Raw genomic sequence first — 15,104 nt, forward strand, 5'->3', positions numbered from 1 at the left:
GGAAAAAGGAAGCAGCCCACAAAAGCTGTGGGGTGGGGGGAGTGAAGGAAACAAAAAAGTTAGGTTTTCACGTTTATATTTTCATTATTAAGAATCAGAAAAGATTCTATGAGCTTGAGAGAAAGATGATTAACACCTGAAGGCAACATCTTTGGAAAATACCACCTGGAGGACTTCTAATTACAAAAAAACCCCCCAAATCAAAACAACAGCAACATAGTTTTCCATTTTAATTTTTATTAAAGTACAGAGTTAACAAGTTCTGAGTTTTCTACATAGGAAAAGACTGGTCAACTTCAGACACTTCATAGAAAAATTAGCATTCAAAAAACAAATATAAACCCACAGTTGCCTTTGTGACTCGAGGGAAGAAAATAACTTTTAAAAAAGTTACCAAAACTCTAACCATATCCAAGGCTATTATAAATTTCAAACAGTAAATTTATCACACATACTACATTTCAAATTCTAAATAGAGCAAAACATAAACCCATAATTCTGCTACAACTAGTTATTTTGGAAAAGTTTAAAAAAATTAACAATGTTACAATTATAAAACTTCCGTAAAATTTTTTTTTGCAAAAGTAAAAAAAGAACTTAAATCTTTAATATAGGAAACCAAAACAATCCTCATAAATTTCTTATAAATAACTCTCAAGACATATATTACACATCTGTTGCAAACTTTCTTTACCTGAGAGAACTTCCCAGGATCCTTCACCCAGACTATTACCTTAAAGAGTTCTTCATCATTTTACTCACATAAATATGACTAAACTCCTAAAGAAGCAGATTTGGACATATGTGGTTTTAATCTATCCTTACCCAATTAAGTTTTTCTGAAGGAATTTTGTTTAATAACAAACAAAAAACCCTCTTTGGTAAAAGCCAAATATTACCCCTTTCAAAATGAATGCCTCTGCAAGTGACTTACTGAGGAAGAAAATTTTTAAAAGGTAAAGATCTTTAGAATGACCAGTGTTAGTTGGAAAGATCTATGTAAACAGCTATCTAGTTCTGTAGCGTAGGTCCAACATGAGAGTGCCCATCTCTGCCTGAAATGCAACACTGAGATGAATGTGTCTGAGGCTTTACAAGCATTGTAAAGATGGTGGGAAACATGGTGACCTTAAGAATTAAGCAGAGGGAGTTAGTCCTATTAGGAGACTATCCTACAGAGAATTCCATGAGCTGAGTGACTCCTGCACTGTCCCTGATTAAGGAGGACCCAGCGTTCTCTCTAGACAGGCAGGGTCGTAGCCCAAGGTCACACCCTTCTTCATTATAGGTTAAAACTGCTTTCACTTCCAAGAGGAGTAGAACACAAATGTACACTGAAATGAAATGCTATTTAGAAAGGCAGTCAAAGGAGAAAAAAAGCCCAGGTGTCTTAAACAAAGGCTCTGGAATTCCCTTTGTAGGGTAACATGAAGCACCAATGGTGATAAACTTCTGGCTAAAATTAAATAAGTACATAATCTTAAATAGGCAGAGGGGGACAATATGGGGGTGAGGGTGGGGACTAGCGCTACATGAAGGTCACCCAGAATGAAGGATCCTCTGAGGAACTGGAAATTTAAAAAGATGAGGTGTGGGGGCCCAATTGCTGTCTATTCCTGATGGGCACCAGAACCCCAAATCTCCGTAACCCCACCGTCCAACAGCCCACATGCAGACAGTCCTTCAACTCCACGAAAGAGCCCCAAACACCTCTGGGGAACAACTCTCTCAAGCTATTTCCCAAGAACGGAGAGGACAAAAGCAAAACCCGCTAACCAGTATTACAAAAACTCAATCCAGTAAGGACCGAATCGGGTTTCCAAAAGCTTTTGACAGAAAAGTCTCCAGCCTTAACTCAGATAACCCATCTAGGTATACAGCAACATTCCCAGAAGAATCCCTTCCCCCACCTAGTGTTTTTACTCATGAAAACGAGAGGGGAAAATATTTCCATATCTAAGGAATAGCACAAAAGAAACATATACACAGTTTAAAAAAAAAAAAAATTTCTCTCACATCACTAAAGGAGTCTGACCAGCAGCTACTGGGAATGTACTTTTAAAAATCATGTACAGAAAGGTGGAGGAAGCAAAATTATTTTAAAAAGAGATCAGTGAACTTACCCAATGAACAGCATCATTACAGCAACTGAAAGCAATTGACACAATTTTTCCAGTTTCTCATATCACAATAGCACGAGAATGTAGGTTCTTTACACCCACAAACATTAACTCATCACCTGAGTATTGTTTATAACAATTAATAATCATTAAAGTCGACTTATTTATATGCCCTCAGTCCTTCGAATATATTCACATCTCTCCCATCGTTCAGATAAACTTGCTTCGATTCTGTTGAGGATAAAAATCAGAGTGACCGCAACTCTATCTCTTCCATCAGACTACACTTCAAGAAGAACTTTGGGCCACAAACCAATGTGAAGCAGTTGGCAAACACGGTTTGGCTGGGTCAGCTAAAGAAGGGAACTCTGAAGGCCCTGCCACTGGCAACGAATGTCCTTTCCTTTCTGTTTCCCTAAGCTTCTTTCTGCAGGGGAAGCCTGCCAACAAAGGCCAGCCAAGGAACAGGAGCCTTGTCAGCTGGACCGTGACCTGCCCTGAGACCAGTTCTCAAGTCACATAGTTGGCTGCCCAAAGCAGCAAGACTCCAGCAGGAAGAAAACACAATGAAACTAGTATCCCAGTTTTTGATGGGATTCTTCTCGAGGTCTTTCCTAAAGCCACTCTCGGCTTACTGCCCTGTGTCACCGCGCCAGCTACTGCCACAGTTCCTGCCGGGGGCTCCCACACACGGCCAAGTCCCTCAACCTGTCCCCGACCCACAGAGCTCCCAGGCCAACGGGCTTAACAGGGGCTGCGCATGGCGGCTTTCCATTCTGTGACGCCAGAGGACCTTTCAACTGCCAGAAGAGCTTCTGGCCTAAAATAAGAAATGGGATAAAGTTTGCAAAACAAGGCTCTCACTCATACACGAGTGCCTTTCAAAACGGAATCTCAAACATGAGAAATAAGGCATGATTCTAGAAGAATTCGTCCACTGAAGTTGTCTCCCAGCTTGTGTTCCTGGGAGGAGGGCAAAGGAGCAGAAATGAAGAATCTAATTCCCCAGACCAGCATTTTGGCACACTGAGACCCGATTCTGCCCAGCTCGGCAGGATACACTCTATTCTCAGACCCTCTGTGCCAGAGAGCTCAAGAAGACCCTTTCCACCCTTACAGGGCACTGACAGAAGCCTCCGCACCACATCTCCACTGGGGTCTCTGATAGACTTTCCGCTGAGAAAACTCTTCCCTGACTGAGGACAGACATCAACACTGAACATGAGTATTTTCTTGGGCAGCTGCCTAAAGTCAAACCTCTTACGAGGATTACTTTACAAGTTTGTATTTTTGGAAATCTCCGTGGATGTTGCTTATGGCTTAATTAAATACCCACCTCCCCACCACCCATCCTCCAACCCATCGTTTCTTTTAAGTATATTTGGCCACTTCTACATCTTGTACAAAAGGCCTTATCCTGTCAGCGCAGTTTGAGGTGCTGCCTGGAATCCTCACCTCAGCAAATTTACTCCAAAAACCACAGTGAATATTATCATTCACATTCCAGATCCAGGAAACAAGAGCCCTTTTGCTTTTACAACTTCAAAGGCCTCAAGGTGGAAAAAAAACTGGCTGACTTTCACAAGAAAAGAGAGGTGCCGTGGGCTTCGGTTAAGAAGCGACTTTTCGGGTAAGGTCCTAGAGTATTGTTAAAATTAATAGTAGAAACAAGTAAGAACGATAGCCTTCCACCGTTCAGGCAAAGAAAACAACATGAATATTGTTCTATAATCATGTGAACAACACCACAGACAGGAGTCATGATTATTGCCGGAACTCGGATCAGGAACAAATAGTACAGTGGGGGAACCACATGGTAGTGATGGCAAATTGTGCTTTTTCACATTATAGCAAAGACGGCGAGGCCAGACAGGATGGGGGACCTCTGGGAAAGGCAAGGGTAGAGAGTGAAGTTGTGATTCCCAGCACCACAGCCTCAAAGGGAAACGTCTGGGGGCCAGGAGGAAACAGCACAAGGGTGGAGTTCAAAGCAGGTGCTTCCTCTTGTACCCTATAAATACCAAGTAGCGGGGGGCAGCAGAACGAGTGCTGGCTGCAGAGCCCGCTGCAGACGAGGGTCCCGGCTGAGGTGCGTGACAAGGGTCTGCATTCTGTCAGGGGCTGAGGGTTTGAGATTTTGGCAAGTTTTTCTATTCCAAGGATAAAAATGACAAGGGCAGATTTATCCCTGTCGTGCCCCAAACTCTGTTTTGGTTAAAAAAAAAAAAAAATCAAGGAAAATACTAGCCTAATTTCTATTCCAGTTTTTAGGGCTAACACACACACAAAATACATTATCCCTCAGGATCAGCTTGGTTTAAAATTTCAATTCTTTTGGAGTAAAATGGTTCTTTCTCTTGATTTTCCGAATTAAAAAGTCAATCGGGTGACTTTTTTTTCCCCCTCTGAAAGCCTTTTTCAGACTCACTCAAACCAGCCAGCTTTTCACAAAGCACCAGTCACGGCTCAGACCCCTGGGACACTTCTTCAAAGCACGTCACTTCCAACCTGCAGGCCGGCTCAGGTCCTCCTCACACGGAGAACTGCCGAGAGGGACAGCAGAGGGGAGCGACCAGGGTTGCCAGGTATAAGAGCACACACATCCAGCAAGAGGCCATCTTGACCCAGAAGATGGACCAGCTTCCGCTGAAGAAGGTTTCGATGTTGGCGCTTTCATAGCTATGGAAACAAGAACCAACTGTTGTCAGAGCAAGAAGAGAACAGGCAGAGGGGAGGCCTCTTCCAGAAGGGGTAAATCCCAAACACCAGAAGGGGTCTCCCTGCTCCCATAGCCTCCAGTCTTTCTGTTGTTCTGTTTTATCTTGTTTTTCCTAACAGCTCGATTCAGATACGACTCACACTATTTAAAGTGTACACCACTTCCCCACCTCTTCCCAGCCCCTGGCATTCACTGGCCTACTTTACTTTCTGTCTCTCTGGATTTGCCTATTCCGGATATTTCACATAAATGGAATCATGTGGCCTCTTATGACTGGTTTTTAAGATTTATTCATGTTGTAGCATGGATCAATACTTGATTCCTTTTTATAACTGAGGATTATCCTACTGTATGGAGATAATGTATTTTGTTTATCCATTCATCAGCTAACAGCCATTTGGGAGGTTTCTACTTTTTGTCTGTGATAAGTGATGCTACTATCAACGTGTGTGTAGAAGTTTCTGTGTGATCATACTTCTTCCTATAGGGAATATACCTGGGATTCGAACAACCAGATCCTACCATAACTGTGTTTAACATTTTGAGGAACTGACAAAGTGTTTTCCAAAGTGGCTGCACCGTGTTTATGATCCTAGCAGGAGTTTTTGTAAAAGGTTCTAATTCTTCCCATATTCTTGGCAACATCTCTTATTTTTTGCCTTATTAATTATAAGTCCCTCCATCAAGCTTGCCATGCCAAAACTTGCCAGGAATTACCAAAGCATTAGATGCATTGGGGATGCATTAGAAGCCTTCCTCCTCCTCTCTTCTTCCTAGGATGTTCTGGAAAAAAAATCTCCCCGACGAAGCCTTCTGCTGGCCCCAGCATCCCCAAGCCCCACCTGGTATTCCTCATTCCTCTTCCTCTTTTTCCTCCCTAATAGTCAGTGCCATCTGCCTACTGCATTTGGATCACAGGCTGTCTCCTCCACTAGATTATAAGCCGGCCATTTATAAAGGGGCAGCACGTAGGAACCGCTTGGATAGTTGCTGCGTGAATGGATAAAATAAAGCACAATGAGCCTAAATGTCTATCCCATGCGTATTCTGAGTTATAACACAAAACTGGTTCAGTGAAAAATGATCCAAAAAGAATTAAAAAGAGTTTCTATGTAGTGACAGGGAAAGTGAGATCCATCATGGATTACCAACTTTAAAAAACAAAACAAAGCAAAAGAACAAAAAAAAAAGCTGAAGGGGAAACACATATAATCGTATCTATGTTTTTTTGTTAATTTATTTCTTTTTAAACATTTTATTTATTTATTTGACAGACAGAGGTCACAAGTAGGCAAGAGAGGAGGCAGGGAGAGAGAGGAGGAAGCAGGCTCTCTGCAGAGCAGAGAGCCCAATGTGGGGCTCGATCCCAGGACCCTGGGATCATGACCTGAGCCAAAAGCAGAGGCTTTAACCTACAGGGCCACCCAGGCACCCCTGTTTTATGTTTTTTTCCTATGTTTTAAAGATTGCACAGGCTTGGGGGCTTCTGTTGTTGAAAGGGCTGCCTTTGGCTCAGGTCACGATCCCTGGGTCCTGGGATTGAACCCCACGTAAGGCTCCCTGTTGGGCAGGAAGCCTGCTTCTCCCTCTCCCACTCCCGCTGCTTGCATTCTCCCTCTTGCTGTCTGTCAAATAAGTAAATAAAATCTTTTTTAAAAATCACACAGGCTTGTAAATGCACAGGAAAGGAATGAAGGAATATGCGCTACCGTAGCGCAGGTTGTGGGGCATGAGGATCAGGAAGTCCCAGGATTAAAAGCATGTCTGCAGACTGTTGAGACCCCAGGACTGTTTCTGTGTAGGTGAGCACAGAAGGACCTGGAGAAGAGTTAACTGACTCCCGGAGATTGGATCTGGGACTCCGTGTGGCTCCCAGCACTTAAAAAATAGGACTTAAGTTGATTGTCTAAAGACTGTCCCTTCTTAAATGTCTAAGACAATGGGCCACTCACTTGAACCAGCTGGTGACGGTCATCATCACATAGAGGGAAGCCAAAAAGAACACGAAGTGGAAATAGGAGTAGCTATACACGGTGCCTCTCTTCTCATCATAAATGACCCGCGGTCCCTCCTTTACGTTCTGCTGCTCTTCAGTGTCTGTGAGGCACAAAGCGAGCGCAAGCTCATTGAGTGGACACATGCACACCTGCTGCCCCCGCAGAGCCACACTCATTCATTTCCACCCCAGGGGCTGGTGAGTAGAGAAAGATGGCAGAAGCCATGTGTAGCCTTAGGCAATTTCATCCACACCCTCTGTGCAGAACCCTCACCCCCAGGACCGTTCTGCACAGGATAAATTTCCCAACCTCTCATTCGTTTGAAAAGAGCAGAAAAGAGCCCATATAAATGGAAAACCCATGCTCAGCTCAGAGGGAAGTGAAAGGGCATGACAAGTGTTTTCGAGCCCCAGGATTCTCCAGTCCAAGAAAGAAAGAAGGTAAAGCAGAGAAATTTTCAAAATTTTCATTCCTTTGAAAAATGTACTCCTCGAAGTCTCACTTAGAATTTACCTTACAGATGAGCCGGCCAGAATACCAACATGAATACACCCAGCGATCGATCGCTAAGAAAGAATGTGAAAGTAGAGCCAACAGTACACCAGCTCTGGAAGAAAACCTTCCGCTTACCATTCAAGTTATCTGGATGTAAATCCCAAACACCTACAGACTAGAGCTGCATGGGAGGGAGGTTGTCTACTTACCCTCTCCATCAGGGCCGAAGCAAAAGCAACAGCGGGCTACCTGCAAGGGCAAAACCCAACAGCGTCAGGTGGTGTTTCTACCGTCAGGAAGGCACGAAGGGCCATCCCCATGCTGTGCCAAGCCCTCCATGCAAACCCGCGGCCAGGCTCGGAACTGCGCTCATGGACCCCTTTCAAAGGATCTGACTAGGCATCTGTTCTTCCCAAGTGCTTCAGTGCTGGTGACAGGAAACAGATACGGAGGTGAGCCACCCAGGTTCCCTTCAGCGGTGCTCACTTAGTGCTCAGTCAGCTCCCTGGGAGTGCTGGGCACAGCCTCTAGACGGCAGCTCCCAGGCGTTCTCTCAGCCACAGCGCCAGCCTTCCCAGGCAACCCACGCTGAACTGGCTGCTCGAGGCAGGGAGGTAGAGGTGCAGCCACTGACTCTTGGCGACAGTTCTGATGGGTCATATCTGCTCTGGGGCCCTGAAGGGGTCAACAGAGACTTTGTCCCACCTCTGGGGCTTTTTAACTTCGCCCAATCTTGCCTCCCTCCCTTCCACCAACATTGATCCCTAAGGGACAACCTGCACCTCAACTCTGCCTTGGCAGCTGCTTCTGGAAAACTCGGCCTGAAACACAAGGTGAACAAGACTGGTCCCCCCCCCCCCCCCACAGAGCTCATTCCTGGTGACGATTTGCTATACTTGCTAGGTCTGGGAGCCGGTAGAGCTGGCAGGATCAGAAACGGTCAAGCTAAGAGGTCTGGAAGCAGGAGGTCCACCTGCATTGCCGATGAAATCAGGCTGCTCAACTGTCTCTACAGAGGCAGAGGGCTAGGGACCGGGTTAGATGGAGGGGATACTTTCCTTTGGAGAGTCTCTGGCACCTTTTAAATTCTGTACCATGTTTCTGACCTAGTCAAAACAATAAACTAATAAAAAACTGGATTACGAAAAATTAATACATGATTTCAGAAAGACTCTGGTAACCAGAGTAAGAAACATTACACGTTGGGGCACCTGGGTGGCTCAGTTGGTTGGGTGTCTGCCTTTAGCTCAGGTCATGATCTCAGGGTCCTAGGATCGAGCCCTGCATTGGGCTCTCTGCTCAGCGGGGAATCAGGATCCTTGCTTCTCCCTCTGCCCTTCCCCCGCTCATGGTTTTTCTCTTTCTCAAATAAATAAAATCTTTTTTTTTTTTTCAAATAAATAACATCTTAAACAAACAAACAAAAAGGAACATTCCACATAGCAAGACCAGCTGGGAAGTACTGGGTCGTTGGCACTTTCAGGCTGATAGTATTTGTACTGGAAAGAACAGAGAGCCAGGGACAAGGGACAAGGACATAGGAGCTCCAGCCTACATACAGCAAGGCCAAACCCCTGTTTCCCTACTACATCAGGGACACTTCTAATAGAGGGAATGGACTTGACAGAATCTTGGATCAGGTGACACAGTCTAAGATCCACTAATCATGCAGGGGGCTCAAGACATGGTATCCTGGGGTCCTAGTTCTTCTGAAACTTAACTTAGCATAAGAAACTACTAACTTTCTCTTTCAAAGGTATATCCTGTGAAACCTGATACAAGGAGAGCAGACCAACTTCCGTTTTGCATGCTCTCCAGTTCAGAAGAAAACACTGGGACACTTTCCTTAGCACGAGAAGGAAAACATCCTCTTCAGTCTAACTTGGAGATGTGCTATTCTTTGGGCTTGCACTCTACACAACAGGGATATTGAAGCCGCTGTGCACAACCCCAGCAGGTGGTCACCCGGCTGTGGGGAGAACAAACGTGTCCCTTCTAGAGACCCTTCTCTTCTGTGTAGGAAGCAGTAACCTATTCAGACTCAGCAGAGCCTTCTTCTTTTTTAAGGGACAGAAAGAGCTGTTGAATGCTGCTGGCAGCCTGACAACCCCTCATAATGTTCACTGTCTCCAGGTCAGGTGCAGGAAAGACCGTCCCCATAGCCTCAGCTGCAGAGAAGAGTGTCCGTATCTGGACACATACCAGGGCTCCTCCATCCGGGGAAAGCTCTGAGGACACGGCAAGGGAGGGGGGGTGGAGGGCTGGGGGTCAGGCAGGGTCTGCAGCAGGGCTGGGAGCTGGCACTGAGCTCTCGCAGCAGAGTTCGGGAACATGGACTCTGGAACCAGGGTGCCCAGGTCACAGTGCCAGCAAATCAGAAGCTTAAGTAACTTTTCTGTCTCTCCCTTCTGTTAAAACAGAGTTTATAAAGCCCTCACTGGGTTTTTACAGGGCTGAAATGCGATCACAAATACAGTGCTTAGAACAGTGCCGGGCACGTAACAATTGCTGTGAAGTCTCAGCCATTATTGGAACCCTGTGTTCCTTCCATTCCTGGGGTCAGACTTTTCCTGGCTGCCTCCACGGAATTAGCCCTTTTCTGACCTTGATGGATGTTCCAAGGGCCCCCACAAAAGATTATGGCACAGGTAAGGAAGTGACAGGCTTCCTGCTGACCAAAAGGCATCTACTGCTAAGCCCCCTGATTCTCTGGACCTCTACTGCTCCCAGGTCCTTACCCAGAAATGCCCACCTGACCAAACCGAAGCAATGAGATAAGCTAACGTGTAGACAACGCTCAGCAGTGTGGCAGGGAGGGTGCTCATTCCTTCCCTTCTGTGTTATACCTGTCTGTGGCCTCCATACATAGCACGACCCTAAGGTTATGTGTAACAGCTGTTCTGGAGAAGAATGGACTAGAAGTTAACACACACACACACAAACACACACACACACACACTCCATTGTGACAGGAGGAAAACGCAGAGAGCAGCCCAACAAAGCGACCCAGGCCTCGGATGGGAGAGGGGGAGCAAGGCCACAGTAGAGGCTGATTCTGTTGGATGAAAATCAAAGATTCATTTTAATCCCATTGTCTCTACATTATTTTTTTTCTGTACAAAAATTGTGTTCTTTCCTGAGGAGAAAAATGGGATCATGGAATGCAGATCAATAAAGACACAAACACACAGAGCCTTCCTGAAAAATGGGTCTTCTGAGATGAAGCAGGGCAAGGGAGGGAAATGAACTTACTTCCAGTTCCGGAGCTGCGTATCGCCCCTGCAGAGCATCAGAACTTGACCTTGTCGTCGATGTCAAGCTAAGAAACAAACACACACATTATATCCCATCAGAGGAAGGGCAGAGCCCCCTGGCCAGTGCTCTCATGAGAGGCTCACCACGTCCTCCAGCTCTGGCTCCTTAAAAAGAATTGTCTGTTTCAATATTCCACTTTACTCCAAAACTGACCGACCAATTCTACAGTTGTCTTTTTACACAGATTGCATTAGATCATTCTAAGCAAGAGAAGTTTGTCAATAAAGAGATAAGGTATCTTTTGGCCCTATTATCTTGATTTTCACCTCTCCTCCCTCATAAACCAAGCCAAAAGGATTTTCTGATTTCCATTTTATCTTTCCACAACTTTTGATTAGTCTCACTTAGAAGGATCAAAACCAATGAAAGAACCCAGAGATGGCATTAAAACAAAAAAGGCAAAGGCATGGAAAGCAAAGGTCACGGTTATTTACTATGATAATCAGCCTTTGGCAGAACAAGGTTTTCTGCTCGGAAATTCAACATACTAGCTATCACTGTGATTAGGGAAAAAAAAAAATTCTTCCCACCACTCTCCCTATACCCAGAGAGTAAAATATTATAAAATCTGGCTTATAGGGGTGAAAGAGGTATTTCTTTGGGGGGGAAAAAGGGAATAGTTTAAGCAAACAGAAATGTATATAACACTCAGGGTTCTAACAAACTCTGTAAGTTCATTTAGCAAATATTTACTGAAGGCCTGCCATGTGTCAGGCCCTGTTCCAAGCCCTGGGGACTCAGTGAAAAAGACAACAGTCCCTAACCTCTTGCATCCTCTGTGCCAGCCTGGGGGTGTGGGGGTGTGGCCATGGGAGAAGCAGGAATTAGCAGACTCATTTCAACCAAATAAACCCCATGAGGCAACATGCCTTCTCTGCTCATTCTCATGCTCCTTCTCAAAGACAGAAGAGATCAATGAAATGCAAATAAACAATAAAAAGCCTTCCGCACAAAAAGGTCCTCTGGGATCCAAGCACACTGCTTCCTTTGTGGGCCACTCAAGTCCAATAGCATCACTTTCACTTCTGCGCGAAACAGATGGGATGCTGATCAAGGCCCAACCGCCCCTGCTTCCTGACTTCAAGCCTTGTCAGAGGAATTTTAGAGATCCTTTCCGACGGCGGTACACCCCAGAAACACATTCCCCTCGCTCCTGCATGTAAGAGCGTGCTGTATTTTCTGCATGTGAGTTATGATTTAATAGTGTATCATTTCTGTGGAGGAAAATGTAACTTTTTAGAAAGATCAATTTTTTTTTTGCAATTTTCACCTAAAGGATGGTATTCTTTCTTTAAAAGCATTAGAATAAATACTGTACTTTTGCAAATTTCTTTGGAATAAAGTGGTTTCAAGAACAACAAAGCTTTTGATTCTGGCACCTCTGCCAACTTACTTCCATCATCAGAGAGCACCGAATGGGGAAGCTTTTGTTCTTTTTTCTAAATACCTATATTCAATTACTCAGCAATCAAACGGGATCTTGCCATTTCCAACAATGTGGCTGAAACTAGAGCATATTATGCTAAGCAAAATAAATCAGAAAAAACAATTATCATATGCTCTCACTCATTACTGGAATTTAAGAAACAAAACAGAGGATCATAGGGGAAGGGAAGGAAAAATAAAACAGGATGAAACCAGAGAGGGAGATTAAACAATAAGAGACTCTTAACAAACTGAGGGCTGCTGGAGGGGAAGTTGGTGGGGGGATGGGGTAACCGGGTAATGGGCAATGAGGAGGGTGTGTAATGTAACGGGCATTGGGTCTTACATATGACTGACGAATCACTAACCTCTACCTCTGAAACCAGTAACACACTATATATTAATTAACTGAATTTAGTTTTAAAAACAAATAAATACATTCAGTTCATCATTAATGACAGAGAACTTCTACAAGTAAGATGCCATTATAAAATACTATTATAATTCAGTCATGGCCTTCACCCAGAAGATACTCTTTTTGGAATTAACAAGGACACACTGTTTTCCCAAACTCCTTAAAAGCTTAGGAAATTCTTATTGTCTGCACTCTACTACTCAGACCCCGCTGTTTGGTGAATGCAAGACACGTTGCTGAACAACAACTCCTGGATTATGCAGAAGCTCTTCCCTTCCAGGGCTAAGGCATGAGCAACTTTCACCCACTGCTTCTGGTGGGGCGCGGAAGGACAATGATCACATTTGATTGGGACGGGGCTTCACTGTACAGACAAGTCATAGCCCGTTGACTATCTCTAGCCCCCACTCACAAGAATCCAGCAGTGCCTTGCAGCTATTGCGAAAAGCAAAAAAGTTGTCTCCCGTCTGCCCATCCCCCACCATCACTGCCATGCCCAGGGCCTCTTCTGTATTGGCAGAATGACTCAAAATGCAGGTGGCCCTCTGCACCTGTTTCAGCTGCTTTTGGAATTGGCCAAACTCTCCTAGATCAAAGAAAATCTCTAGAGAACAGGTCCAGACTTTCCTGTTGGGAGACCATGGATTCTGCTCCCTGACAAACTTACAGGGCCCTCAGGAGATCTCAGGACTAGTCCTACCCTTTGTGTGAAGTTTCAGTTAGGCCCCCGATGCACAGTATAACTGGTGACTCACAGCTCCCAAAGGAGATGACAGTCCTATGTGAACTGAGGGGGGAGGCCTGGCCATGTCCCTAACGTACAGCCAGGAAGATTTCTAGCTGGTAGTTGAGGGAGCAGCAGGATTCTCAAAATAAAGCTTGTATATTCCTCCTTCATTTTTTTTTCTTAACTTGTTCTCCTTTCTTAAATAAAGGTAGCAGACACAGAATGCACCAAAAGAACAGACACCATGATTTGCTAACTCATCTTGGTTTAAGCCAATCTTCTCTCCAATTCTCTTACCAACCATGTACTTATTTCTACATGGTTGGCCTTATTGCCATGAGTGTTTCATTTTGAATTAGCAAGTTGTTTCACATTTAATAAGAATTCTCAGTTTTTCTCATTTCAAATTCAAATTCCTAAACATTTAAATAATAAATTCTCATAAGCATGGTTAAAACTGAAATAGCTGGGGCCATTTTATAGCACAAATACCTTCTAATAATAAAATGAGGCAAGGCACCCAGCTTATGGTTGAACCTCAGTGAAAGACCTTACTCCAGATAATCCCAGGGGGAAAAATTACTTTGAACCTGCCTCTCTCCCAGAACCCTAGCACAGGAAACTCAAGGAGAGGGTCCCTGAGACTAGGAGTAGAGAATCACAGAAATGGGCTCTATGCTCTTCAGTTTCCTTTTGATGTACAATGAGGGAACTGAGGCTCCCTCACTGAATCCAGGATCCCGCCTGGCTGGACGGTGTGAACTTGAAGCCAACAAAATAACAATTTCAATCAAAATCTAAAGACCAAGGAGGGAATTAAGAAATAGTATAGTGGAGGCTGGGACCTAAGGGTGTGTCAGGGGGATGGACCTATACAAAGGCCATTAGGGAACCCCTACCTGGGATCCAAGCTGTGATACTTCTTCATAGCAGTAATGTCTGGGGACAACAGAAGGGGCATCTGGAGAAAGAGTGGCCTCAGCTAAAAAGCCAGGGAGTAGGTATAGGTTGAGCCGTTCCTTCAAGCTATGACAGCAAAGATAAAACATACTCAGAGTGAGTGCCCCAAAAGCAGGACTTGGGACAGAGAACAGAAACTGAGCGCGGAGGCCAGCACGGGAGTCCCCTAAAGAAGCAGATAAGGAGATAGCGCAGTAAGCCTTCTAGGAGCTTACAAAAAACTTAACCCCAAACATACGCAACCTTGGAACTTTCAGTAACAACATGTAATGTTCACCCTATGCAGTCTTTAGGCTTCCTACCATTTCTCTCACGAATCCTAGATATTCCTGGGGCAGACAGCAGATTCAGTCAGAAGAGCATACAACTCTTCATCTGGGGGTTGTGAGTTCAACCCCATATCAGGTGTAGAGATCACTTAAAAAATAAAATCTTTAAAAAAAAAGAAAGAAAGAAAAGAAAAAAGAATTCTAGATATTCCTTTTAAAAAAAAAAAAAAGTATGGGGTGCCTGGGTGGCTCAGTTAGTTAAGTGTCTGCCTTCAGCTCAGGTCATGATCCCAGGGTACTAGGATTGAGTCCAGCCTTGGGCTCCTTGCTCAGCGGGGAGCCTGCTTCTCCCTCTCCCTCTGTCTACTGCTCCCCTGCTTATGCACACATGCTCTCTCTCAAATAAATCAATAAAATCTTTAAAAACATATATTAAAAATACATAGTTGTGTCTACATATATAGAAAAAAATCACCACTGTTTTATGGTGAGGTACCATGTCTCTTGTTTGTTTTTATATCACTAAAAAAAACTCTACAGATATTTGACAGAATAAAATGGTCTGTTTTTGTGGGCTGCGGAATGCCTAATCACACACGAGAAAAAGCGTTTGCTGCTTGGATGAAACAAGGCTGCGATTTTCTATAAATCCCTCAGTGGAA

The 15,104-nt window shown here is 44.5% G+C and overlaps 1 protein-coding gene across 1 annotated transcript in view; it reads right to left on the reverse strand.

The window, feature by feature from the left end:
• Positions 1–217: 217 nt before the first annotated feature.
• Positions 218–15,104, reverse strand: part of SERINC5 (serine incorporator 5) — a 103,036-nt gene continuing 88,149 nt past the window's right edge. Inside the window, exons 9-12 of the mRNA XM_059418143.1 lie at positions 10,584–10,650; positions 7,541–7,580; positions 6,792–6,936; positions 218–4,799 (exon numbers count right to left, since the gene is read on the reverse strand). Coding sequence (XP_059274126.1) covers positions 4,652–4,799; positions 6,792–6,936; positions 7,541–7,580; positions 10,584–10,650 — 400 coding nt within the window. The 3' untranslated portion in view covers positions 218–4,651. The remainder of the gene's footprint in view (positions 4,800–6,791; positions 6,937–7,540; positions 7,581–10,583; positions 10,651–15,104) is intronic.

The sequence above is a fragment of the Mustela nigripes genome, chromosome 12 (genome assembly GCF_022355385.1).
Source record: "Mustela nigripes isolate SB6536 chromosome 12, MUSNIG.SB6536, whole genome shotgun sequence".
Classification (NCBI taxonomy): domain Eukaryota; kingdom Metazoa; phylum Chordata; class Mammalia; order Carnivora; family Mustelidae; genus Mustela; species Mustela nigripes.